Source organism: Carcharodon carcharias, chromosome 2 (assembly GCF_017639515.1).
Source record: "Carcharodon carcharias isolate sCarCar2 chromosome 2, sCarCar2.pri, whole genome shotgun sequence".
In the NCBI taxonomy this organism is placed as follows: domain Eukaryota; kingdom Metazoa; phylum Chordata; class Chondrichthyes; order Lamniformes; family Lamnidae; genus Carcharodon; species Carcharodon carcharias.
In genome coordinates, this window is record NC_054468.1 from 226,293,662 (window position 1) to 226,320,746 (window position 27,085).

The window sequence follows — 27,085 nt, forward strand, 5'->3', positions numbered from 1 at the left end:
GCTGTACTGATGGAGTGCTGTACTGAGTGAGTGCTACACTGAGGGAGTGCTGTACTGAGGGAGTGCTGTACTGATGGAGTGCTGCATTGAAGGAGTGCTGTACTGAGGGAGTGCTACACTGAGGGAGTGCTGCACTGAGGGAGTGCTGTACTGATGGAGTGCTACATTGAGGGAGTGCTACACTGAGGGAATGCTGTACTGAGGGAGTGCTGCACTGAGGGAGTGCTACACTGAGGGAATGCTGTACTGAGGGAGTGCTGTACTGAGGGAGCGCTGCACTGAGGGAGTGCTGCACTGAGGGAGAGCTACACTGATGGAGTGCTGTACTGATGGAGTGCTGTACTGAGGGAGTGCTGCACTGAGGGAGTGCTGTACTGAGGGAGTGCTGTACTGATGGAGTGCCGTACTGAGGGAGTGCTGCACTGAGGGAGTGCTGTACTGATGGAGTGCTGTACTGAGGGAGTGCTGTACTGAGGGAGTGCTGTACTGATGGAGTGCTGCACTGAGGGAGTGCTGTACTGATGGAGTGCTACACTGAGGGAGTGCTGTACTGAGGGAGTGCTACACTGAGGGAGTGCTGTACTGAGGGACTGATGCACAGAGGGAGTGCTGTACTGAGGGAGTGCTGTACTGAGGGAATGGTGCACTGAGGGAATGGTGCACTGAGGGAGTGCTGTAGTGAGGGAGTGCTGTACTGAGGGAGTGCTGCACTGAGGGAGTGCTGCACTGAGGGAGTGCTGTACTGATGGAGCGCTACACTGAAGGAGGTCTGTACTGATGGAGTGCTGTACTGAGGGAGTGCTGTACTGAGGGAGTACTGCACTTAGGGAATGGTGCACTGAGGGAGTGCTGTAGTGAGGGAGTGCTGTAGTGAGGGAGTGCTTTACTGATGGAGTGCTACACTGAGGGAATGGTGCACTGAGGGAGTGCTGTACTGCTGGAGTGCTGTACTGATGGAGTGCTGTACTGAGTGAGTGCTACACTGAGGGAGTGCTATACTGAGGGAGTGCTACACTGAGGGAGTGCTGTACTGATGGAGTGCTACACTGAGGGAGTGCTGCACTGAGGGAGTGCTGCACTGAGGGAGTGCTGCACTGAGGGAGTGCTACACTGAGGGAGTGCTACACTGAGGGAGTGCTTTACTGATGGAGTGCTACACTGAGGGAGTGCTGTACTGAGGGAGTGCTATTGTGAGGGAGTGCTGTACTGATGGAGTGCTGCACTGAGGGAGTGCTACACTGAGGGAGTGCTACACTGAGGGAGTGCTGTAGTGAGGGAGTGCTGTACTGATGGAGTGCTACACTGAGGGAGTGCTGCACTGATGGAGTGCTGTACAAATGGAGTGCTGTACTGATGGAGTGCTGCACTGAGGGAGTGCTACACTGAGGGAGTGCTACACTGAGGGAGTGCTACATTGAGGGAGTGCTGCACTGAGGGAGCACTGCACTGAGGGAGTGCAGCACTGAGGGAGTGCTACACTGAGGGAGTGCTGTACTGATGGAGTGCTGTACTGGGGGAGTGCTACACAGAGGGTGTGCTTTACTGAGGGAGTGCTGTACTGAGAGAGTGCTGCACTGAGGGAGTGGTGCATGAGGGAGTGCTGTACTGAGGGAGTGCTGCACTGAGGGAGTGGTGCATGAGGGAGTGGTGTACTGAGGGAGTGCTGCACTGAGGGCGTGCTGTACTGAGGGAGTGCTGTACTGAGGGAGTGCTACACTGAGGGTGTGCTGCACTGAGGGAGTGCTGTACTGATAGAGTGCTGTACTGAGGGAGTACTGCACCGATGGAGTGCTGCACTGAGGGTGTGCTGCACTGAGGGAGTGCTGTACTGAGGGTGTGCTGCACTGAGGGAGTGCTGTACTGATGGAGGGCTGCACTGAGGGAGTGCTACACTGATGGAGTGCTACATTGAGGGAGTGCTGCACTGAGGGAGCGCTGCACTGAGAGAGTGCTGCACTGAGGGAGTGCTACACTGAGGGAGTGCTGTACTGATGGAGTGCTGTACTGAGGGAGTGCTACACTGAGGGAGTGCTGTACTGAGGGTGTGCTGCACTGAGGGAGTGGTGCATGAGGGTGTGCTGTACTGAGGGAGTGCTGCACTGAGGGAATGCTGTACTGAGGGAGTGCTGTACTGAGGGAGTGCTGTACTGAGGGAGTGCTGTACTGAGGGAGTGCTACACTGATGGTGTGCTGTACTGAGGGAGTACTGCACCGATGGAGTGCTGTACTGAGGGTGTGCTGCACTGAGGGAGTGCTGTACTGATGGAGGGCTGCACTGAGGGAGTGCTACTGTGATGGAGTGCTACACTGAGGGAATTGTGCACTGAGGGAGTGCTGCATTGATGGAGTGTTGTACTGAGGGAGTGCTGCACTGAGGGAGTACTGCCCTGAGGGAGTGTTGTACTGAGGGAGCGCTGTACTGAGGGAGTGCTACACTGAGGGAATGCTACACTGTCTTTTGGATGAGATATTAAACTGTCTGCTCTCTCAGGTGGACCTATTTCTCCCCAACTTCCTGGCTAATATTTTCCCTTCACCCAATATCACTAAGGAACAGATGATCAGATCATTAACACGTTGCTGCTAATTGGCTGCTGCATTTCCAACCTCACAACAGTAACCCTGCTTGACAGAGTGCTTCACTGTTGTCAGCAGCTGTCCCTCGATTGGAGGATGATGCCTGCTCAGGGTCGTGTGTTTCTGCTGTGAGTCTTTGAGTGACAGGACATATCTTTGGGCGCAGTGGGGGGTCGGGGGTTGGGGGGGTGGGGGCGGTGACAGGATGTCCCACGAGGTCGAGGGATCCGGAGTGCAGGATTTTATTCCTTTCCCTTCCTTCCCTGCCGCTGCTCTGCCTCATCATTAAGACTCTGTGACTCAAAAGTTTGTTGCAGCTTGACGGACAAGTTGTGGCCATCTTGAACGATCGGTAACAAGCTCCTCCCAGTCCTGATGAAAGGCCATGGACCTGAAACGTTAACTCTGTCTCTCTCCAACGGCTCTGCCTGACCTGCCGAGCATTTGCAGAATTTTTTGTTTCCGCTTTGGCGCAAGAGGAATGTGGGGATATTCTCAATGAGCTGATATCTGATGTGGATATTTTTTTTATCGATCGCCTGCTTTGCTCCCCTTTTGTTTTTCCGCAGTTATTGCGACTAAATGAGTAATTGTGTCTTTCCCAGGCTGCCTGTCACAAGGAGAGGCATGTTTCCCAGAAAGCGATTTCCTTCATCCACGATATCCTGACTGAAGTTCTAACAGACTGGAATGAGCTGCCCTATTTCCACTTCAACGAGGCCCTTTTCCGACCGTTTGAGCACATCATGCAGTTGGAGCTGTGTGATGAGGATGTGCAAGATCAGGTAGGGGTCCGATGGGAGGTGCATCCAGCAGGTTTTAGTCACGTTTATTCCATGTTTATTCCATGCCTGGCCGGAAGGATTAAGATTGGCTGATCCCGGGCTGCTGGTGGCTCTCAGGCACCCGCTTCGAGGTGATTCCCGGGCTTCTGGTTGCCATGTCTCCCGGGCCCGTCACTTAGTGACTCCCAGACTTCTGCCTACGGTGACCCTGGGCTGCATTTTACACTCCCCGGCCGGCGGATTTGAAGGAGCAGAGTAAAATCCAACGGGCAAGCCCACCTGTGGCCTACCCAAGGCCCCCCACCTCTCGACTGGCCAGAAATTTTACAGGGGTGGGGGGTGGTGGGGTGCAGCCTGCCCACCCTTGGGCCTGCTGAAGACCTCAAATGGCCAGTTAATGGGCACATAAGGGCCTCAGCCTGCCCCTGCTGGTATTTTACCTGCGGCGGGAGCATGGATCCATGCCACGTGGGATGCCCAGCAGCTTTAGCTGCGTTAGCTGGTGTTGGTCAAGGATGGGAACCCCTTTCGGGGGGACACCTGGGCCCCACCTGAGGCACCCCCAGCAGTTCATTCCCACCCCCCCACCACCAACCCCCCCCAACCTTTTTAACCCTCTCCCCTAGGCTCTTGAACAAACCCCTCACCCCTCTCCCACGTCCCCACCAAGAGCCCCCGCCCTGGACTTACCTGTGCTCCTCGGCATGGTGGGGCTCGCTGTAGTCCCAGCAGTGGCCACCATTCCCAGCTGGCACTGCAGAGCTGCCGGGCCATCCTATAGGCTGGCAGGTCTCCCAAAGGGGACCTCCTCCCGAGAGAAGGGCAGAGGTCTCACCTTAAAGCAAGTAACACTGCTCCCAGTGCTAAATTGCTGTGAGGCAGCCATCGGAATCGTGGGCAGGCCCCTCCCCCGACTTTCTAGCCGTGTGGTGGGCGGGGAACGCGGCACCTGTAAAATTCAACCCACCGGGCCGGTACTCGTGGTGACCGTAAACCTCTGGCTTATGGTGACTCCTCAGCTTCAGCCGGTGATGACTGAAGGCTCTGCTTGCCGTGCTTCCTAGGCCTCTGCCATTGGTGATTTGCAGGCCCCTTCTTTACGGTGCCTTGGAATATTGTACTTCTGGTTCCATTCAGCCAGTCGTTGAGATATCAGTGAGGATGTTACAGAGGTTAGTCATCTGTCAGATTTGGCTGTATCTCAAGTTGACTTGATTACCCATCAGAAGAGGGTATGTCAACCCTTAATAACTCATTGGTAATTTGGAATAATATGTGTTGTTTTAATTACCCTGTCTTTAACAGTTGATGCAGCAAAGAACTTTTCAACAAGAGTAGGGGGAATACTGGGCCCGATCCTCGGAGTAATACAGGGAGGTTGGTCAGAATTTTCTTGGTGCAATGGGCCCGAAAGCAGGGAGTAATGCCACCTGGATTTGTGGGACTCGCCAGCCGCATTTGCCGGCTGATTGACAACTCATTAGTTGCCATCGGGCCTTCCATCCCTCCAAAGGCCGGGCACCTGCCCTCAAGAGCTGCCGGCCAATCACAGGGCCGGCAGCTCAGCGGGCTCAGCAGCTCCACCGGGTGCAGTGGCCACTGCTGGGACTGCGCCTGGAAGTTGAAGGACTTCCGTGGACGGATGCCACCTTTTGTAACGGTCAGGTGGAGCCTGAAACTGCTGAGGCCAGTCAGGCAGGCTCTGCTGAGGGTGGTTTGGGGTGAGGGGGAGAGGTTTGTGAGGGGAGGTGGGGTGTTGACATGACGGCAGCCGTTGTCACTGGGGCGCCCCCAACCCCCCTGCCATGGGCCACAGAGTGCCTGACTATGAAAGCCCAAGCCCCCCCGTTTCATCAGGCAGTCTCTCCACACTGCAGAGGGCCTACCCTTCACTGGTAAAATGCCAGCAGGGCTGAAATTGACCATTCAAGTGGGAGGGCAGTCCTACACCCTTCCCCTCCCCCACCCCCCACCAGGTGGTAAAATAGCGTGGTGGTGGGAGATAACGGACGCGCCATCTCCCTCCCTCGCCATTGCGTGGGCCTCCTACTCTTCCCATTGCAAAGAGAAAGCGACTTCCTGCATATCCCTGTGTGAACCCTCTGGTCCTCCAACACGCGCCTACTCCTCATTCCCCACTCCCTCCACTCCCCCACATATTAAACTCCTGCCCTCTTGAACAACTTCTACAACTTCCATCAGCACCTTGGCCCTGTCACATCCCTCTTTGCCCTCAAAGGCCTATTTAAGATCATTCATTTGATTCAGCCTTTTCCTCCTCCAGACCCTCTTCAATGCTGCCTTCCTGCTCAATGACCTTTCACGATCCACTAGGGTCTGTAGGCAGTGATCGCTGTAGAAATTTACCAGCGTGACACTGAGGCTAAAAGGGTTAAGTTATGAAGACAGGTTGTAGGGACAATGTTTGTATTAAACCTTGAGTGTAGATGGTTATGGGTTGGTCTATTTGAGGCACTTAAAATGATTAAAGGGGTTAATAAGGTAGATAAAGGGGCAGAGTGTTATGATTGATGCAGTTGGTAAAACGGAGTTATTTAAAAAAATCCCAGAGGGAAACTTTAAACAACTGTCATAACCTATAATTTTAAGTGTTATGTTTGAGATGTGACTCTAAATTCAGGAATCTGACCACCAGTTCTTGAGGTTTTACATTAAACTAAATGAAGCAGTTTATTAATTTACACAAGTTAAAATATATATACACATGGCTACAAATTACTACTATCATCACTTTTAACAAATTCCCAAACTAATCTCCATTAAGGCAACAGCAACCCATAGACTTAACCAAACACCAGGCAAAGCATTTTTGCCTTATGAATTCAGAATGAGGTTCCTTTCACTGTGGAGCCAGTTGGAGGCTTGTAACTGCCTTTTGATCTCATATTGCCTCTGCCCTGCACACCCGAAAACTACTGAAGTTATACTTACCAGCCCCATTGAATGTTAATGCTCATTGAATCAACAACCTCTTTGAGCTTCACCTTTTAACAATGAAACCCCATTCATTGTACCAATTTTATTAGTAATATAAACATATTGCTTGGTAGCTGCTAGAAAGGCATCAAGTTTTCACCCCACTTGAATGCTCTAGTCAAAAAATACAAATGCACTCTATCTCTCTGTTTGCATCTCAAACTAGCACAAAACAAAGCACCCAGACTCGCTGGCTTTAATCTAATTAAGACACACACGCAGACTAAACCTCTATTTTAAAGTTAAAATATTTTCCAAAATATTATATACATTAACAGCTTCATGACACAGAGCAAGAGGGATAACCTTAAAATTAGAGCTAGGCTGTTCAGGGATATTGTCAGGAAGCATTTCTTCACACAAAGGGCATCGGGAACGCTTTCCCCCAAAAGAGTTCTGTTGAGGCAGAGGGACGTTGAGGGTGGGTGGGTGGTGGGACGGGGGGGAAGGGGGAGGGGGAGCTCCATTGAAAACTTCAAAACCGGGATTAATAAATTTTTGTTAGGAAAGGGTATTAAGGGTTACAGAATCGAGATGCATAGTTAGAAGTAAGACCTAATTGGACAAGAGAATAGGCTTGAGGGGCTGAATTTTTGTCCCCATTTTCCTGTTTATTTCCTTTCCCTCTTCCTCTTTTTCTGAAGAGAAACACATGGTGACTGCTGCTGGTGGGGACACCGTGAGGTCAACTGAAAATGTCAAAACTGAGATTGTTAGATGTTTGTTGGGTAAGGCTAAGAGCTTTACAGAATGAAGGTGGGTGGATGGAGTTAAAGATACAGAGCAGCCATGGTCTAACTGAATGGCAAGACGGGCTTGAGGGGCTGAATGGCCTCCTCCTGCTCCAAGGGTCAGCGTGAACAGACATTGAATTTCCTGTTTTGTGTGCCATTTAGGTGATAACATCGATTGGAGAGTTGGTGGAGGTATGTTCACCGCAGATCCAGTCTGGCTGGAGACCACTCTTCAGTGCGTTGAAGACAGTGCACAGTAATAAGTCTGATGTGAAGGAATATCTGATTGGTGACTATTCTATGGGTGAGTAAAGTAATGGAGACTCTCTCCACCCAGCACCAATTGTCCCTTATAACAGCCCAACTGGGTCATCTGCACAACACTGTTTCATTATATCAGAGCTCACACCAGGGTAAGAACTGTTAGTTTATATTTAAAACATCTAACAATCGTTGTTATGTACTTAAAAGTCCCATTGTGTGGCTCACAGTAATCGGTCTGTTTCTGTTATACCGCTCATCCCATTTTAAAGCCTACAGTTGCTACGTTCCCATTAAATAACTCACACCTATAACACTAGCCCTGTTATACACCTCCCCTTGTTGTCATAAAACTCCCAGTAATAGCTTATCAGTCCTGTCAGAACATGCTCACGACAAAATGTTGCTATTCCACATCATTGCTCGGTCCCCATCACAAACTCTATTCCCTTGCCACCAGCTCCATTCTTCTCCCTGGTGTCTGTCTGAGGCAGAACCAGACTGTTTGCAACCTCGGAGCCTTTTTTGACCTGAAGATGAACTTCCAACCACATATCCATACTTATTTCCACCTCCGTAGCATCGTCCGACTCTGCCCTGCCTGAGCTTATCTGTTGCTGATGCCCTCATTCATGCCTTTGTTGTCTCCAGACTTGACTATTCTAACGCGCTCCTGGCTGGTCTCCCACATTCTATCCTCTGTAAAATTGAAGTCATCGAAATCTCTGCTGCCCGTGTCCTTCCTCACAAGTCGCTATCCACCAATCACCCCCTGTGCTCACTGACCTACACTGGCTTCCAGTTACTCAATTGATCAATTTTAAATTTCTCATTCTGGTTTTCACAGTCACCCCCCCCCAAGCTGGTCTCACCTCTCCCTACTCTGTAATCTCCTCCAGCCCCACAACCTTCCAAGATCTCTGCGCTTCACCAATTCTGGACTCTAATGTGCTCTGCCATTGGCAGCTGTGCCCAAGCTCTGGAATTTCCTCCATAAACCTCCCCACCTCACTTTCCTCTTTAAGATGCTCCTTAAAACCTACCTCTTTGAACATATTTGTGTGAAGGTTTCCTTATGTGCCTCAATGCCAATTTTTGTCGGAGAACACTCTTGCAAAATGCTTTGGAATGTTTCATTACATTAAAAGCACTGTAGAAATCCCAGCTATTGTTAGAAGGTTTTCAATTACAGCGTTCTATCAACGCCTCCCCCCCATTATAAATCTCTTCACTGTAATACGATTGTAACCTCCTCCTTTTATAAGGCCTCTTCGATGTGCGTCAACTGTGGCTCAGTTGGTAGCAGTCCTGCTTCTAGATCACCAAGTTGTGGGTTTAAGCTGATTCTGCGGTATAGTAATGGGGGAGTGCTGCACTGATAGAGCTGCCAACATTTGAACGTATCAAAGTGTGGCTCCGTCTGCCCTCTCCAATGGACTTAAACAAAATCCCACGGCATTACTTTGAAGGAGAGCAGGGGGAGTTCTCCCCAGTGTCCTCGCCAGTATTTATCCCTCAATCAACCACCACAAAGAACAGATTATTTGCTCATTATCACATTACTGTTTGTGGGAGCTTGCTGTGCACAAATTGGCTGCTGCTTTTCCTACAATGACAAAACTTCAAAAGTACTTAAATGGTTGCAGATCACTTTGAGAAGTCTGGTAGTTGTGAAAGACGCTATATAAATGCAAGTCTTTCTTATATTTAAATCACTGTCTTTCTGAAACTCTTACTTCCATTATAAGGGATACAGCTATAACATTGTTATAACTCTGTCTCCACTATGAGGCTTACTGTTATAACATAAGAAGGCTGAGAGGAGATTTGATAGAGATGTTCAAAATCATAAGGGGTCTGGACAGCGTAGATAGGAAGAAACTGTTCCCACTCATAAAAGGATCAAGAATGAGAGAGCACAGATTTAAAGTGATTTGCTAAAGAAGCAAGGGTGATGTGAGAACATTTTTTTCACACAACGAGTGTGGTGGAGGCAGGTTCAATCGAGGCATTCAAGAGGAAATTAGATGATAATTTGACTAGAAATGTGCAAGGGTATGGGGAAATGGCAGGGCAATAGCACTAGGTCATAATGCTCAATTGGAGGGCCGCGCAGACATGATGGGCTGAATGGCCTCCTTCTGTGCCGTTAAGATTCTGTGAACATAGTTCACTCACTCCCACATAGTCAGTTATAACACTGCCTAATGCATTTGTTTCCAGCCTAAAATTCCCTCAGCTATAACAATACCTTTGTTGTAGATCCAACCCTCATTAATAACCTCTCAGATCTAAATGTGAACTGTTATTAAAATGTTAATAGGGACCTAACCTGTGGAAATTGTTTTCAACAGTGTTATTTGCACAACAGAGGTAGGGTAGCATCATGGTTACATTAAGCACCTTGGGACGTTTCATTAAGTTAAAGGTGCTCATATATGTAAATATATATATATATATGTATAAGTTGTTGTTGTTATTGGACTAGTAATCCAGAGACAGGGGTTCAAATCCCATGGCGGCTGGAAATTTAAATCAAATTAATTAAATAAATCTGGGATAAGTGGTAAAGTTGACCATGAAACTACTGCATTTTTGTAAAAAAAAATACCATCTGGTTCATTAATGTCCTTTCGGGAAGGAAGTCTGCCATCCTCACCTGGGCTGGCCTACCTAAGACACCAGAACCACAGCAAAGCGGTTTTCCCTCTGAAATGGCCTAGCTGGCCATTCACTTCAAGGGCAGTTAGAGATGGGAAACAAAGGTGGCCTTGCCAGTGGCACTATGAACCAGAATAAAATTGTAACGTGCACACTGCTTATTTACCAAATATCCAGTTACGATGTGAGTTGGTTGATTGTAGACAGATTACGTTTACTGTTATGTGATCAGTCACTTTTCCGTCGGCAGGAAAATCCCAGGCTCCGGTCTTTGACGTCTTTGAAGCATTCCTCAACACGGATAACATTCAAGTGTTTGCGAATGCAGCCACTGACTACATAATGTGCCTTATGAAGTTTGTCAAGGGTTTGGGTAAGCTCACTCTTACAGCAAATTACAACCTTGTTATGTAATGATATAGAAATTTGCAGCACAGAAGCAGGCCATTCAGCCCAACTGGTCTGTGCCAGTGTTTGTGATCCACACAAGCCTCCTCCTCTATTGCACCTTACCCCTATCTGTGCATCCTTCCATTTATTTCTCCCTCAATTGCCTGCCTATTTTAAATGCATCCAAGCTAATCACCTCGACCACTCCATATTCCAACCACACTTTGGTGAAGAAGATTCTCCTAAATTCCTTATTGTCTTGTTACTGACTATCTTATAGTTATGGCTCACAGTTTTGGGCACCCATCCACCCACCACCCCCCCCACAAGTGGAGACACCTCCCTGTCTACCCCTTCAAAGCTCTACTTAATTTAAAGACCTCCATAAGGCCGCAAAAACCCCTTAACTGTCCTAGCCTGTTGTGCCTTACTTGATAGTTATAGCCTAAACATGCAAGTTTTAACCTGTAACGTATCAAAACAGCCCAGGGTGCTTTACAAGAGAGACAGACACTAAGATGTGTTGTAGGTGGGGTGGAGAAGAGAAAGAGGGAGTTCACTGTCAAGGAAGTGTTTGAATTCAGATGCTGCTGTCTAATTCCTCAGAGCTCCTCCTTAAGTCAATCCCAAGCCAGCTGGTAAGGTATGAAACTAGACACTAATACTTTTCCTGATAATGTTCACAGAATGCAACACGTCATCTACTTCCTACCTACTACCTCTGTCCCACGGTCTCTCTCTATAAGTGCTCTAGGTACTTTAACAATGCCCTCCACCTGTGCACCTTAAAATGAATTTGTCATTAGCACTCCCCTGCATTGCCTTTGTGTTCTGAGTGTGAGGGTAGCCGAGTCGCACAGACCAGGTTCAGTCGCTGGGGTGTTCTGAGTTTGTTGGCATCATCTCGAGCCGGATGCTACCAGCCCCTCTGAATGGGGACGTGGCCAGGGTCCCCTCTCCAGGCTGCCATCGCCCTGTGACCCACGGAGGAAAATGTGGGTGAGGTCCAGTGAGGGCGTGCAACATCCGACTGGCATTTGCTTTTGAGTATCAGGCACGACCTGTGGCTGTGGTGAGCTAAAGCGGAAAGCGCTTAGTGTTCATGATTGTGCCACTGCTGTGAGCAACTCATACTCTTGGGAATAGAGAGGAGCACAGTAGCTAAAAGCCTGCAGAAGAAAGCTTAGTTATTCCACTCATTCATAGGAGCATTGGAACATGAGGGGGCTATTCAGTCCCTCAAGCCCGTTCCACTATTCAGTGAGATTATAGTTGATCTGTAACTTAACTCCATCCACCTGTCCTGGCTCCATATCCCTTAATGCCCTTGCCTATCAGAAATCTATTAATCTCGGATTTTAAATAACTGATTGAGATCGCATCTACTGTGTTATGTGGGAGAGAGTTCCGCACTTCTCCCTCCCTTTTGTGAAGGATTGTTTTCTAACCCCTCTCATGAATGGCCAGGCTCTGAGTTTAACGTCATATTCCCTTGTCCTAGATACCATCTCCTCCCCAACTAAGTGGAAGAAGTTTTTTCCTATCTACCTGATCAATTCCTTTCAAAATCCAAAAAACTTCATTCAAACCACCCTTCAGCTTTCTGTATCTGAGGAAAACAAGCCTAGTTAATGTAATCTCTCTTCATATTTTAGCCCTTGGAACCCTGTTAACGTTCTCTGTTGCACTCCTTCAAATTTACAAATGGCTATGGACAGGTTAGGTGAATGGGCCAAAATTTGGCAGGTGGAGTTCAACGTGTATAAGTGTGAGGTTATCCATTTTGGTCAGAAGAATAAAAAGGCCACTTATTATTTAAATGGAGAGAAACTTCAGAATGCCTCAGTGCAGAGGGATCTGGGTGTCCTTGTGCATGAATCGCTGAAAGCTAGTATGCAGGTACAGCAGGTAATAAGGAAGGCAAATGGAATTTTGGCATTTATTGCTAAAGGAATGGAGTATAAAAATAGGGAAGTGTTGGTAAGTGAAGGCAAGGCATTGGTGAGACTGCACCTGGAGTACTGTGCACAGTTTTGGTTCCCTTACTTGAGGAAGGATGTGGTTGTATTGGAGACATTTCAGAGGAGTTCACTAGATTGATTCCAGAGATGTGGGGCTTGTCTTATGAGGAGAGATTGAGCAGTTTAGGTCTATACTCACTAGAGTTTTAGAAGGATGAGAGGATCATCTAATTGAGGTATCTAAGATGCTAAAGGGGGTAGACAAAGTAGACGTGGAGCGGATGTTTCCCCTTGTGGGGCATTCTAGAATGAGAGGCCTTGGTATTAGGCTAAGGGGTGGTAGATTTAAATCAGAGGATGAGGAGGAATTACTTTTCTCAAAGGGTCATGAATCTGTGGAATTCACTACCTCAGAGTGCAGTGGATGCCGGGATGCTGAATAAATTTAAGGAGGAGACAGACAGATTTTTAATCAGTAACGGGTTGAAAGGTTATGGGGAGAGGGCGGGAAATTGGAGTTGAGGCCGAAATGAGATCAGCCATGATCGTATTGAATGGCGGGGCAGGCTCGAGGGGCTGAATTGCCTCCTCCTGCTCCTAGTTCTTATGTTCTTATATTTCCACTGTGAACCATGGGTGTGTAACTTAGAACCGCCCCATTCATCCCCCCACCCCCAACACCCACGGAAACAGTAGGAGCTGTGTTTGAGGGCGGGACTTCCAGATCCAGCCCGCTGCAGCTATTTCTGTAATGATGGAGAAACGCTCCATCTATACGAAAATTCAGGCCCAGGTGCTGCTGCAGACGGTGATCCAGAGAGGGAGCTGACGCCTTCAGGAAAACAGGGGGTCAGGAATCAAGGAAAGAAACCAAAAGTAAAGAATGTCATGTGTTTCAAATGCTTGTGAATTACTGAAGTTAATAATGTTTTTTCACATTCGAAGGTGATGAGGATTGTAAAGAAATAGGGGATTGCTTTCCGGGTTTGGGATCCAGTTCCACAGATTTGTGCCTTCCTGCCCTCGATTACCTCAGGAAGTGTTCACAGGTAAAGACTATTCTCAGGCATTCTCTAAAGAGATGCAAGTCAATTCAGATCGGGTTTTGTTTTTGCTTAATTCATCACTAAAATAATGGTCCCTGAGATTCCTTGATGATTCTGCCAGGAATATCCTGACCATCTCACAAGGAGCAAAACCCTTGACCACTCCTCACAGGGCAAATGACATTCAGGAGAAAGATTCCTTTAAATGGGAGCTCCCATTCCTGAGCCTCGGTCAGGACCCAGTATACCCCGGTATACGCTCTCTCCCTCTCACCACTTTCAATCTCCAATCTTAACACCAAATTTTTCTGGCTGTTCCTGCTTGTTTTGTTGACTCAGAACCTGACACTCTGGGCAAATGTTACATTCGCTCTAACTCACACTAATGACTACTTCCCACTCTGTCTGTCACCCCGCACTCAGTGTCTGTCACAGAGGTCCACAGCACAGGAACAGGCCCTTTGGCCCATCGAGTATGCGCTGATCAAACAAGTACCTAACTATTCTAATCCCATTTTCCCAGCACTAGGCCCATAACCTTGTGTGCCACGGCATCGCAAGCGCACATCCAAATACTTCTTAAATGTCATAAGGGTTTCTGCCTGCCTCTACCAGCCTTTCAGGCAGTGAGTTCCAGATTCCCACCACCCTCTGGGTGAAAAAATTCTTCCTCACATCCCCTCTAAACCTCCTGCCCTTTACCTTAAATCTATGCCCCCTGGTTATTGATCCATCTACCAAGGGGAAACATTCCTTCCTGTCTATCCTATCTATGCCCCTCATAATTTTATACACCTTGCTCTCTACTCTACCCTAGACTCTACATTTAATCTACGATAATAAGTCAACCTTGGCTCAGTGGGTAGCACTGTTATCATTGAAGGAGAAGGTTCTGACTTTGAGCCCCACACCAATGACTTGAGCACATAATCCAGGCCAACATTTCAGCGTCTTACTGGGGGAGTGAGACAATGGAGTGTTGTCTTTCAGATGTAACGTTAAACACGTTAATCTGTGTCTCTGTGTTCAAGTGGATGTAAAAAGTGCTAAGCCACTAATTCAAAGACAAGCATCCATTCTCCTGGTGTCCTGACCAACATTTATCTCCCAAGGCACACCATAGAAAACAAATTGACTGGTCGTTTATTTATTTGCTGTTTGTGGGATCATGCTGTGTACAACTTTGCTGCCATATTTCCTAAACTACAACAGCAACTACACTTCAAAAATAATTCGTTGGCTGTGATGTGCTTTGAGACATCCTGAGGGTGTGACAGGCGCTGTATAAATGTGAGTTGTTTCTTTCCAAGCACCAGTCTCTGGGACCTTATAAGCAAGCCCTTAATCATTGTAAATGGAGAAAGCTGGGTTCATTAATGACCGTCTGCAAACAAACCCCTCGCCTTGTCCTCTCTCAGGAACTGAGGTGTGAGTCCTGTTGGACTAAAAACATGGACATCTTTACCCTAGAGATTAAATTACCAACGTAAGAATAAAACACAGTGAGGTGTTGGTAATGGGAGCATAGCAACAGGAGGAGGCCATTCAGCCCCTCACGCCTGTTCCATCATTCAGAGAGATCATGGCCAATCTGTCCCTCAACCATTACCCACCTTATCCCAAAATATCCTTGCCCGATTTTTTTAAAAAAATCGATTGAGCTTGGTTTTGAAACTTTTCAATTGACCCCCCAGCCTCGACAGCTTGTTTATGGAAGAGCAGGTTCCAGACTTCCGCTACCCTTGGTGTAAGGAGACCTCTTTGTCACATTCCCCCCCCCACCCCCCAATCCTCCGTCTTTGGTCATTTGTGTGTTTGGTTTCTCCACTTAGTTACTTGCCAAAATCTACAAGATGCCTTCGAAGCCGATTTTCCATGGGGCACAGCTTGCCAACTTGCCATTTCGGGGACCAGAGAGATCGATGAGCAGTGAGGACGGGATTGAGTCAGTCCTCAACGAGTTTGATGATGACACAGGTAAACGGAATGCTTGACTTCCTTTTTTAACAAGTTTTGGCCACTTCTATTTAAAGGAAGATGCATTGTACGCCTTAACACATCACTTCTTGGGAGCTGCAACTTTATGTCTGGGACCATAGCATCATACAGTAGGCAAGGAGGCCATTCTGTCCATCCTGCCTGCCATGCTGACTCTTTGGTGGAGCGATCCAATTTGACCCATTCCCCAAGGCCCTGCAGGTTTCTTCTTTTCAAGTATTTATGCAACTCCCTTTTGGAAGTTACTATTGAATCTGCTTCCAACACCCAAACTAGACATCCCATTGTAAGCCTTTCCTGTCGTTTCAAAGCTTTAGGCAGTGCTTTCTAGATTAAGACAATCCCCTGTGTAAAAATGCCTCCCTCGTGCCACCTCTACAAAAGCAGGTATGTCCTCCCCAGGATCCTGACCAATGTTAATCCCTCAACCAACCTCATAAAAAAGAGAATATCTGGTCATTATCACATTGTAGTTTGTGGGAGCTTCCTGTGCACAAAATGGCTGCTGACTTCCCCACACTTATACTTAAGTATCTGTAAGCACCTTACAGTGTCCGCCAGCTATGAAAGGCGCTATATAAATATATGTCACTCTTCTTGGTGACCATATAAAGTACTATTTCATGTTTCCTTTTGAGACTATTGTCAATCTGTTAATGTTAGATGGAGACAGTCAGAACCTCCCCCAATAATTGCATGGTGTCTATTAAAGGTGGAAGGACATAACATTTTGAGAGTGCTAAACATTGGCTAAACAAAAACAAGCAATTATAAATCTGAAGTGATTAAAAAACCTTTCCAATTTTCTGTTATTAAATTTCCTGAGGATTGTGTTTTGATCGCTCTAAAGCGCTTCCTCCCAAGGGAATTAACTGCTGCTGGTTCTCTTACAGGATTGATTCAAGTCTGGATTCTACTGCTGGAGCAGCTCACCACTGCCATCTCCAACTGTCCACGCCAGCACCAGCCTCCCACGCTGGACCTCTTGTTTGAACTGCTACGAGAAGTCACTAAAGTACCTGGTAATAAGGATGAAATGGGCACAGTCTACTTACTGCTGCACTTCCCTCCCTCCCTCTCTCTCTCCCTCCACCTGCCCCTCTCTCTCTACCTGTCTCCCCTTCTCTCTCAATCTCTCCATTTGCACCCCCCATGCTCTCTCCACCTGCCCCTCTCTCTCCCTCCACCTGCCCCTCTCTTTCTCCACCTTCCCCTCTCCCTCACCACTTGCCCTCCTCCTCTCTCTCCACTTGCCTCTCTCTCTCTCTCTCTCCACCTGTCCCATCTCCACCTGCCTCTCTGTCTCTCTCTCCGCCTGCACCCCCTCCCTCTCCCTCCACCTGCCCCTCTCTCTCCCTCCACCTGCCCCTCTTTCTCTACACCTGCCCCTCTTTCCCTACACCTGTCCTCCTCTTTTGCCTTCACCTAGATGTCTCTCTTCCTCCCTCAGCCCATTTACTCTTCTAAATCTTCCTTCCATCTTCATCTTTCTGCCACATTGACCTGCCTCACTGCACCTACTTCTCTAGTACACATACCCAATCCGTCATTTCCCCTCATTACCTCCACTTCCCTCCATTTTACCTTCACCCATGACTGTTTCCCTTCAAATACATCTCTCCCCTTTTACCTGGGCTCTCTCCCTTCATCTGCTCATCCTTCACCTAACCTTTCTCCTGCCTTCAACAGCCGATTCCCTCCCTGCTCCTTCACTCTGTCACACTCTCCTGCCTAGGAACTTAAGAACATAAGAAGTAGGAGCAGGAGCTGACCATACAGCCCCTCGAGCCTGCTCTGCCATTCAATACAATCGTGGCTCATCTTGGGCTTCATCCCCACTTTCCCGTCCACTCCCCATATCCCTTGATTCACTGAGACCAAAACTCTGTCTATCCCAGATTTAAATATATTCCAGGATGGAGCATCCACAGTCCTCTGGAGCAGATAATTCCAAAGATTCACAAGCCCCTTAGTGAAGAAATTCCTCCTCATCTCAGTCTTAAGTGATTGGCCCTTATCCTGAGACTGTGTCCCCATGTTCTAGATTCCCCAACCAGGGGAAACGATCGTCCAGGGTAGATGCAGAAAGGTTCTTGGGGGTCTGGAACCAGTTGACACCATCTCAGAATACGGGTCAGGCCATTTAGGACTATTCTCTACCCCAGAGGGCTGTGGAAGCTCAATCATTAAGCATGTTCAAGACAAAGATCAATAGGCTTCTAGATACTAATGACATCAAGGGATATGGGGATAGCACAGGAGAATGGCATTGACGTAGGTAATCAGTCCTGATCTAGTTGAATGGCAGAGCAGGCTTGAGGGGCTGAATGGCCTACTCCTGCTCCCATGTTCCTATGTTCAGTGTCTCCCCTGTCATGCCCCTTCAGAGTCTTGTATGTTTCTTGAATTTGCTCCCCTCTCTCCCTCGCCACTCTCCACACCCTCCCTCCACCTTCCTCTGCAGCTGCCTCTTTTTTTATCTCCCTCTCTCCCTCTCCCAGGCCCCAGTGTCCCTTCTTTAGTGGTTGTTTCTCCTGGATTCACTGAGTTCCAGTTAAATGCAGTCAGGTTGGCGCGGTAGGGTAGATGAATCTAGAACAGTTGGCTGCTCCAAAGTTTGCTGGATCGGCTGCTAGAACAAACATATTCTGGAGCAAAGAGGTGACTCGGGTGCCCAATGTCTCCGTTTGTACCTTCCGGATAACCTCACAGAAAATAAACCAAAATCACGCTTTGCATCTTCACCAACCCCTCAATCTGCTCCATCCTCTTCTTGAACGCACAGACCTATGTTATTATAAACCCGGTGTTTTTTCTTCACATGCTGCAATGTAAGATTGTGTACACGGCGAATTGAATTCAGTGAATTCAGGGCAGAAATAATCCACGAGAAAACAGATTTCAAACCACTACTGTCTGAAGGAGCTTCGTAGACGACGGCCGGGATTTTCTGACCCCAGTCATTGGTAGGGGTGGGGGGGGTGGGTGGGGTGGGAAATGAGGCGGCGCCCCAGCCGGAGGTCCATTGGCTTGCGGCGGGACCGGAAGATCCCGGCAGAGGGCTGGTGAGGAATATCCCGCCGGATTGTGTCAGCGGGCTTTCAGAACTTCAGGCCTGGGCCCAGCCCGACCGGGAGTAAAGTAGCGCGCGATGATGCTGGGCGAGTGTCCCGATGTCACCGTGCGCCCGGGCGATGTTGTGGTCGGAGGGCGCGCACGGGAGTGGGCAGTGCGCCCGCCGACCGTTAAGAGAGCTGTTCAGCCCGTTAGCTGATTCACTGAATTGAATTTTTTCTTGCCCGTCCAACCCCACGGCCAAGCGGCCTTTGTATCTTTTTCCCAAACCTCATCCGTGGGCGGGACGAGGGTTCCGACTATTGATTTAAAAAAAAAAACTCTTTCAAAACTGGTTTTGAGCATGAGCCGGCTCATGTGACAGAGTCACTCTGTGCCTTCAGAGAGCTTTCACTGAGCACTGACTTCCGCGTTCGCCCTCCTCCCGTTAATTGGCCAGCCGGCGTGAAACCCTGGTCGGGGCCTACCCACCGCGCCCGCCCGACCTGGTAAAAACCCTGCCCCAGAGTCCTAAGGTCCAATATTATCATTCATGATAAAAACAAAAAAACTGCGGATGCTGGAAATTTTTGTTTATTATCATTCATGACCTTGGCAACTGCTCAACTCTGCCCCCTGTAGTGTGACTCAAATTTAGGAAGGCTTTGGGCCTAGCGTGTCACAAAAATGTTTATTAATTTTGCCCTAATTTTGAAACAAAGTGAAAGATCTTTCTTCACCTTTTGTAGGACCTGGATTTGGGATTTTTGCTGTTACGCATCTCCTCCTTCCAGTGATGTCCCTGTGGCTTCAACGTAACCATGGAGACCAATCGTACTGGGAGATGGCTGCTGCCAATTTCAAGCATGCCATTGGTCTCTCTTCGGAGCTGGTGATGGAGCATATTCACTGCTTCATCCAGTCAGGTAGGATTTTTTTTACAGGTGGAACAGGCCTTGTACCAGTGGTTAGAAAATAGGTAGCAGCCAATCAATAATGCTTGCAAATTGTCGTGGTTATCCTGACAGCAATGAACTTCCTCAAAGGCTCCATGGGTATAGTCGCTGCTTATTGTGAAAAGTCTTGGATTCATGTCCGTGAGCTGACCTCAAACAATGGGTAATAGTGCCACACCTGACTATGGTACTTTTACCTTGGGAGGGGGCAAATGAGTTCATGTCTCCATACCTGATCGCTGTTGAATAGGCTTCCTGAATGTCTGCAAACGTTGGCAGCGGACAGGAGTGGGTTCACCCCTGATATCTCTGTGGCTCAGTAGTTGGCACTCTCGGTCAGAAAGTTGTAAATTCAAGTCTCATTAATACAAATCTAGACTGATACTCCGGTGCAGAGCTAAAGGAGGGCTGCACTGTCAAAGGTGCTGTCTATTCATTGAGATGTTAAACCAAGGCCCTGTCAGGTGGATGTGAGAGATCCCAAGGCACTAGTTTGACGAAGAACAGGGAGGTTCTTCCCAGCGCCCTGGTCAAAAATTATCCTTCATCCAGCCCAGCTAAAAGACAGGTTATCTGATCATAATCTTATGGCTCTGTGTGGGAGCTTGCTGTGCACAAATTGGCTGATGTGTGTCTTACATTACAAAGTGACAGCTGATGTTTTGTGGCTCAGTAGGTAGCGGGCCCTGCCCCTGAGCTATAGAGGCTCTGGGTTCAAATCCCACTCTAGCTTGTTGGCCATGGAAGCAACATTCATGACATAGTTCAGCATGTTGACGACCAGCCTGCTAATCCTTCTAGTACTCCCCCACTATCCCCAAAGAGGGAAACACATGTGTGAAGATACGAAACAAACTGTGATAGCGCTTCAGAAACACCTCTGTGGCTGTAAAGCACTTTGGAATGTTCTGAGTTATATATAAATGCAAGTCTTTCTTGAATTAGGACTGATCCCTAGGGTCTCCACTCAGCAATTTCTCAACTTCTGACTATCAGTTCTCTAGCATCTCACCTTGGTTATGGTTAGTGTAGACAGAGGCAAAGGTGTCATGTTTCATTGTCATCACCGAATTTCTTTCTCCTTTTTGGCTCTTGTAGATATTGGCTACGAGAGCAGCATCAACGCCATGCTGAAAGACCTCCTGAAGCTCCTTGTGTCCTGTATTGCAGAACCCACAGAGACAATCTCCCGTGTCGGCTGCTCCTGTATCAGGTAGGAACGGGTGAGGCTTCACACAGCTCAGCCCCTCGACAGAGTTGAGGCAGTTGCAAAAGAAAGTTCCTTTGCAGTAGACACCGTCTCTTTGTCCCCTTTCTACGATAACAATACTGAATGTACTGTGCTTTCCTCTTTCGTTCTACCCTAGCTTCAGGGGATAATTTTAACCTAATTCAGGAGCAGCCAGGTCAACGGGGATCCAGTGGCATAGCGGTAATGTCACTGGACTAGTAACCTAGAGGCCCTGGTTAGGTCTCCGGGGACTTGGTTCATGCTGGAGGCTGGTGGAATTTAAATTCAATTAGTAACATCAGGAATGGTGACCATAAAGTTATTGTCATAAAACCCCATCTGGTTCACTGATGTCCTTTAGGGAAGGAAATTTGCTGTCTTTACCTGGTCTGGCCTACATGTGACAACAGCAATGTGGCCAACTCTTAACTGCCCTCTAAAATGGCCTAGCAAGCCACTCAGTTCAAGGGCAACTAGGGATGGGCAACAAATGCTGGCTTTGCCAGTGACACCCACATCCCATGAAAGAAAAAATAAGGAAAGAAAATGGTTTTATATCCCACCCAACATTGCCTTTGAAGGCAGTTCAGGTTGTGCAGTCTGTAAAACTAGCAGTGCACCCCAGCCCATTAGTTTCTTGACGGACAGGTTAAAATTAACCCTATACTCTTCCGCCTCACCCACTCTATTCTCCAGTTAATGAGGCCTTTAAAAAATGCAAACTAAGCATAAGGGTTTATCTCTGGAGGGAAAGAATTGGAAAATACAGAAGTTATGTTAGACTTGTGTTGAACCTTGATTAGATCACACTTGGCGTACTGTATACAATTCTGATTGCTACTTTCTAAAAAAAGACAAGAGGCACTGTAGAGGGTGCAAAAGACATTTACAAGAATGATACCAGAATTGTGAGATTAAACGGATTAGGAGAGGGTGAACAGAGTTGGTTTCTTTCCTCTTGGAAAGCAAAGGCTAAGGGGGTGACCCAATAGAGATCTTCAAAATTATGACAGATTTTGATAGAGCGGATACAGAGAGAATGTTTCCCTTAGTGGGGAAGAGCGTAACTAGAGGCCATCAATATAAGATAGCCACCAAGAAATGCAACAGGGAATTCAGAAGAACCTTCTATCCCAGAGAGTGGTGGGAATGTGGAACTCGCTCCACAGGGAGTGGTTGAGCTGAACAGTAAAGATGCATTTAAGGGGAAGCTGGACAAGCAGGTGAGGGAGAAAGGAATGATAGATTTAGATGAGGAAAGATGGGAGGAGGTTTGAGTGGAGCATAAACACCAGCATGGACTGGTTGGGCTGAATGGCCTGTTCCTGTGCCCTATGTCCGATGTAATCTCATTCAAACCCTTTTTGCAATACAGTGAGGAGGGGGAATAGGAAAAGTGCCACCTGGGGACCTTTGGAAGAACAAGAGAAGGAGACTGAAAGGCCCAATGTATTTAGTACCAGTAAATTCCCAGTATGGACAGTGCTGTATATCCTATGTTTATTAGTTGGGGGTTACAACTTTAATAATATAAGATACGCTGATGGCACCGTTCTTGTTGCTGACTCTGCAGAGAAACTGCAAAAGACTTTGAATAGAGTGTTGAGTGAAAGTGAGAAGAAAGGGCTGAGCGTAAATGTAAGAAAACCAAATGTCTAGTAGTGCCCAAAAAGAAAATCATTCCAGAATGTAAGATCGCAGTGAAGAATGAAGAGAGCAAACAGGTAGACAAATTTTGTTACCTCAGGAGCATAGTAACATTGGATGGAAAGTGCGACCAAGAAATAAGATGAAGGGCAGAATTTTGCAGCCCTATTTCGGTGGGGATGGGGCCGTAAAATGTGGCGAGACATTCGAAACCCCATTGGCTTTAGCGGGAACATAAAATCCCGCTGCCGGAAAATCCCACTGCCGGTAAATCCCACTGCCGGAAAACCCCACTGGTGTAAAATTTTGCCCGAAGTGTTGGAATGGCCAAAGATACATTTCAAAAAATGAAAATAATTATAATCAACTCAAAACCCAGGCATGAAAACAAAGCAGAGAATCCTAGAATATTAATCACACCAATTTTGACATATGGAAGAGAGTATTTGACGATCAGTGAAGCCATGCAGAGAAGAGTTGAGGCTGTAGAGTTGTAGTTTTTGAGGCAAATAATGAAGATATCTTGGATAAGTCACATTACCAATGAAAAGGCGCTGGTAAAACCTGAGACCAAGGACAGGATTTCCCTGTTGGCGAGCAGGGGGTGGGGCCCACTGGCCGACGTGTGAAATGACGCAAGATGATTTCGGGCGAAACTCTCAACGGCACCCCACGTCATTTCAAGTTTCAGGTCGGCGGGGTCTCAGCCGAATTAGCTGTGCACCCACCGACCTGTCAATGGCCTATTGAGGTCATTGACAAACTCATTAGCGTAATTAATGGACCCGCCTATCCAACCTTAAGGTTGACGGGCAGACCGGGAGCCCTGACGGGCTTGAGAGAAAGCATCAAACCTCAGCCACGGGCGGGATGAGGTTTCATTTAGGTTTTTAAAAAAAATTAATAAAAGTTTAACTAAAAGTGATGGATGTGTCCCAACTCATGTGGCGGTGTCATATGAGGGGACATGTCAGGGAAATTTTATTGTTCTACTTTTAACATTTTTTTGAATTTGGCGCCGATCTCCCTGAGGCAGCACTTAGCCTCAGGGAGATCACTGCGCTCTTTCATGCGCATGCGCAAAGGAGCACACTCTTGGCCCAGGAAATCCCACCCCCGCTTGCACAGGGAGCACATTGCGCTTCCTAGCGGACCTCACGCTGGGCGGGCCTTACTTGGCCTGCCCACGTTAAATGGCGGCACCCCCCCCCAACTGGGGCGCTGATCAGAGGTGCGCCTCCACGCACCCGCTCCTGAACTCCCCCCCACCCCCGCCAACTGCCCCCACCCCCCCCCCCCTCCTCCACCCCGACGGGGGGAGAATTCTGCTCCAAAAGAACTCTGCTGACCAAGATCAAGAAGAGACAGTTGGAATTCCTTGGGTACGTAATAAAAAATCGTGACCTAGAAAATTGATGCCGATGGGAAACATCGATGGTAAAAAAGATTGACATAGGCAAAGAATGGTCTTTTTAAAAAGACTAAACGTACCACCAACAAAGATGATCTATGCCTCCAGAGCTAGATTAACATGGAGGTCCATGGTCATCAATGGCCTTTTGGGGTTTGGTACCCTGAAGAGTGTGAGAGAGAGAAAGATATCCAGGAATATCGGAAAATGATGGAAAAGACCATCTGGTCCATGCAGCCTGTCCACAGCATCAAGCTGCAGCAGCGATGCTTCATGTCTTCCCCCAGTTCTCCCTGGCCATGATGGGATGTACTGAGATCTCAAACGAGTCTCAGTCAACTAGTAACATTCTTCCTTTCCCAATCATGGGCTGTGGGTTCTAACCCCACTCTTAGGACATAAGCACCTATCCTAGGCAGCACTTCTTAGCGACTCTGTGTGCTTATTTGAAGTGTAGGTGCAGAACCCAGATTACAGACTGGGGAGGGGGGTGGAGGAGCAGTGATTGGGGGTTATAACTGGGTTTTCAAGATGAATGAATTATGGTTCGACTGATGGATTCTCATCTATGTTTATCTTATATACTTGTGACCAATTGGTGACCTGTTATTTGTCACTAAGGAGCATGTGGAATCCAGGATGTTTGTGTGAGGTTTGAAGGTGTCTTGACTTTGAATCATTGCTGTTCTGCCATTTACCTTTACGGACACTTCTGTTTCAGGTACGTGCTCGTTACAGCTGGACCTGTGTTTACTGATGAGATGTGGAGGCTGGCCTGCTGTGCCCTTCAAGATGCTTTCACGGTTACACTGGAACCAGTAAAGGTAGTGCCAATGCCTCTATTTAATATTTGCGCTTTGAGTATTAGGTTGCTGAAGAAACAAAGTAGAGTCAATGACAACTGTGTTACACAAACTAGGATCATATTCCCCAGAATTTAGGAGGTTAAGGAGTGATTTAATCGAAACCTTCAAGACATTAAGGGGAACAAGGAAGGTAGATAGAGAAAAAACTGTTTCCCTTGATTGGTGAGTGTAGGAGCCTAAAAATTAGAGTCAGACCTGACTACACACAAAGGATGGTAGAAGTTTGGAACTCTCTTCCACAAACAGCAATTGATATTAGATCAATTGTTAATTTAAAATCTGAGATTGAGAGAATTTTATGAAGGGTTATGAGGCAACGGTGGGTTGGGTCACAGATCAGCCATGATTGTATTGAATCGCGGGAACAGGTTCGAGGGCTGAATGACATACTCCTGGTCCAGTTTTCCTAACTGTAACAGTGACAAAATGTGCTCATACCGCACCTCTAATGTAATAAAAAACAGCCCAAAATGCTTCACAGAGGCAAAAAGAGCCAAGCACCAAGGAGTGGAGGGTTATTGGTGGAGGCCAAAGGTTTGAGATGGGCTTCAAAGAAATAAGAAATTACATTGATCAAATGCTTTTAACAACCTCCGGATGTCCCAAAGTGCAGTTACTGTTGTAATGTAGGGAAACACGGCAGCCAGCTTCAGCACAGCAAGATCCCACAAACAGCAGCAACCAGACAATGTGTTTTTTAGTGCTGTTGGTTGATGGATAGTATAGGGTAGTCCAAGTGGAAGTTGAAGGAAATGAAGGAGGTAGCGAGCTGAGGGGTTCTAGAGAGGGTGTTTGTGAATGTGTGGCGGAGATAGTGGAAGATTCTGCCGGTAAAGGTGGAGCAGAGGGTTGGCTTGCATGTGCTGAGGAGGTCAGTTAGGGACACAGGAGGTACATCTAAGGACATAAAGCTGAAGGACAGTACAGTAGGACAGAGAGGCAAGGACACAGAGGTCCATGTAGATGAGGGCAACCGATTTTAAAATCAATGTATTGAGAAATGGGGGCGGGAGGGGGGGGGGGGTGCAGTGGGGGGCAATAAAAGTTGGCAGCCGGAGTGACAAGGAGCAAGATACAGGTTCAGGACATTGTGACAAAGTTTTGGACAGGTTGTGACAGGTGGGATTTGGAGAGACCGGACTGGAGAAAGCTGGAGCAATTGAGTCTGGAAGTGACACGGATGAGTGTGTGTAACAAGTTCCACAGGATGTCATGCCAGTGGTTTCTGGACAGAAAGTCAAATGCTGTACCAGTGAATAACTGATTACCCACAGACTTTGGGACCCTTGGTTTAACCCTCAATTTCTTCAATCTTGTACAATTTTGTGACCCCTGTAACTGGCTAATATAGTCATACCATCCGACTTATATAACCACTCTTATACCCTGTCCTGAGTCTACATTGCAAAGATTTCTTTCTAACTCTGCTAGGTAAAGGTTATTACTATAAAAAATAGAAGAGGATAAATAGAAAATTCTAACTAAACAATCTGCTGAGAAATGACATGAGCCCCTAAATACCTTCCATTAAAAGATAATTTCCTGAATGACATGTATATGAACGTTTCACCTTTTCTGCTGTCAGTTGCTTCAAACAGCCATGTAAGTGTCCTAGTGGACTTCTAAGCTAATGAGTCAAGAATATCCAGCCAAGAAAAGTCACACCATTATGGACATACAAGCATATGAACTAGCAGCAGGAATAGACCATTCAACCTCTTCAGCCTGCTCCACCATTCAATAAGATGATGACTGACCTGATTGTGGCCTCAATTCCACTTTCCTCTCTGCCCCCCATAACCCTTTGGCCCCCTTGTTACTCAAGAATCTATCTAACTCAGCTTTAAAACTATTCAATGACCCAGCCTCCACCACTCCCTGAGTAAGAGAATTCCGCAGACTAATGACCATTTGAGAGAAAAAATTCTCCTCATCTCAGTCTTAAATGGGAGACCCTTTATTTTTAAACTATGTCCCCTAGTTCTGGTCTCTCCCATAAGGGGAAACATCCTCTCTGCATCCATCCTGTCAAGGTCCTTCAGGATCTTATATGTTTCAATCAGATCACCTCTCGTTCTTCTAAACACCATTGGATATAGGCCCAACCTTTCCTCATGAGATATCTTACCCCCTACACCATGAGCTCTTATTTTGCATAGTAACCTTTGATATGGCATCTTCTAGAAATCTAGATACGCCATTGGTGGAGAGAGATGGTGGTGTAGTGGTAATATCACTAAACTAGTAATCCAGAGGCCTAGGTTAATGCTCAGGGGACATGGGTTCAAATCTCACCATGGCAGCTGGTGGAATTTAAATTCAATTGATAAATCTAGAATTTAAAGCTAAACCCTTTAATGGTGACCATGACAACTATCAATTGTTGTACCCATCTGGGGGGCAGGTGGTCAGAATACAGCTTCAAGGTCACTTTTACGAATAACAACAACTTCTTTCCATTTATATAGCACCTTGAGTGTGGAGAAACATCCCAAGATGCTTCACAGGAG

At 47.3% G+C, this 27,085-nt stretch overlaps 1 protein-coding gene across 3 annotated transcripts in view; it reads left to right on the plus strand.

Annotated features, from left to right (window-relative positions):
• The window catches only part of arfgef3 (ARFGEF family member 3), a 265,336-nt gene that overhangs the window by 222,654 nt on the left and 15,597 nt on the right, over nucleotides 1-27,085 (plus strand). For all 3 annotated transcript variants that reach the window (XM_041173954.1, XM_041173969.1, XM_041173960.1), the window contains exons 22-30: nucleotides 3,183-3,362; nucleotides 7,256-7,397; nucleotides 10,266-10,388; nucleotides 13,312-13,415; nucleotides 15,245-15,389; nucleotides 16,304-16,432; nucleotides 19,214-19,390; nucleotides 20,519-20,633; nucleotides 24,431-24,533. In XM_041173954.1, coding sequence (XP_041029888.1) covers nucleotides 3,183-3,362; nucleotides 7,256-7,397; nucleotides 10,266-10,388; nucleotides 13,312-13,415; nucleotides 15,245-15,389; nucleotides 16,304-16,432; nucleotides 19,214-19,390; nucleotides 20,519-20,633; nucleotides 24,431-24,533 — 1,218 coding nt within the window. The remainder of the gene's footprint in view (nucleotides 1-3,182; nucleotides 3,363-7,255; nucleotides 7,398-10,265; nucleotides 10,389-13,311; nucleotides 13,416-15,244; nucleotides 15,390-16,303; nucleotides 16,433-19,213; nucleotides 19,391-20,518; nucleotides 20,634-24,430; nucleotides 24,534-27,085) is intronic.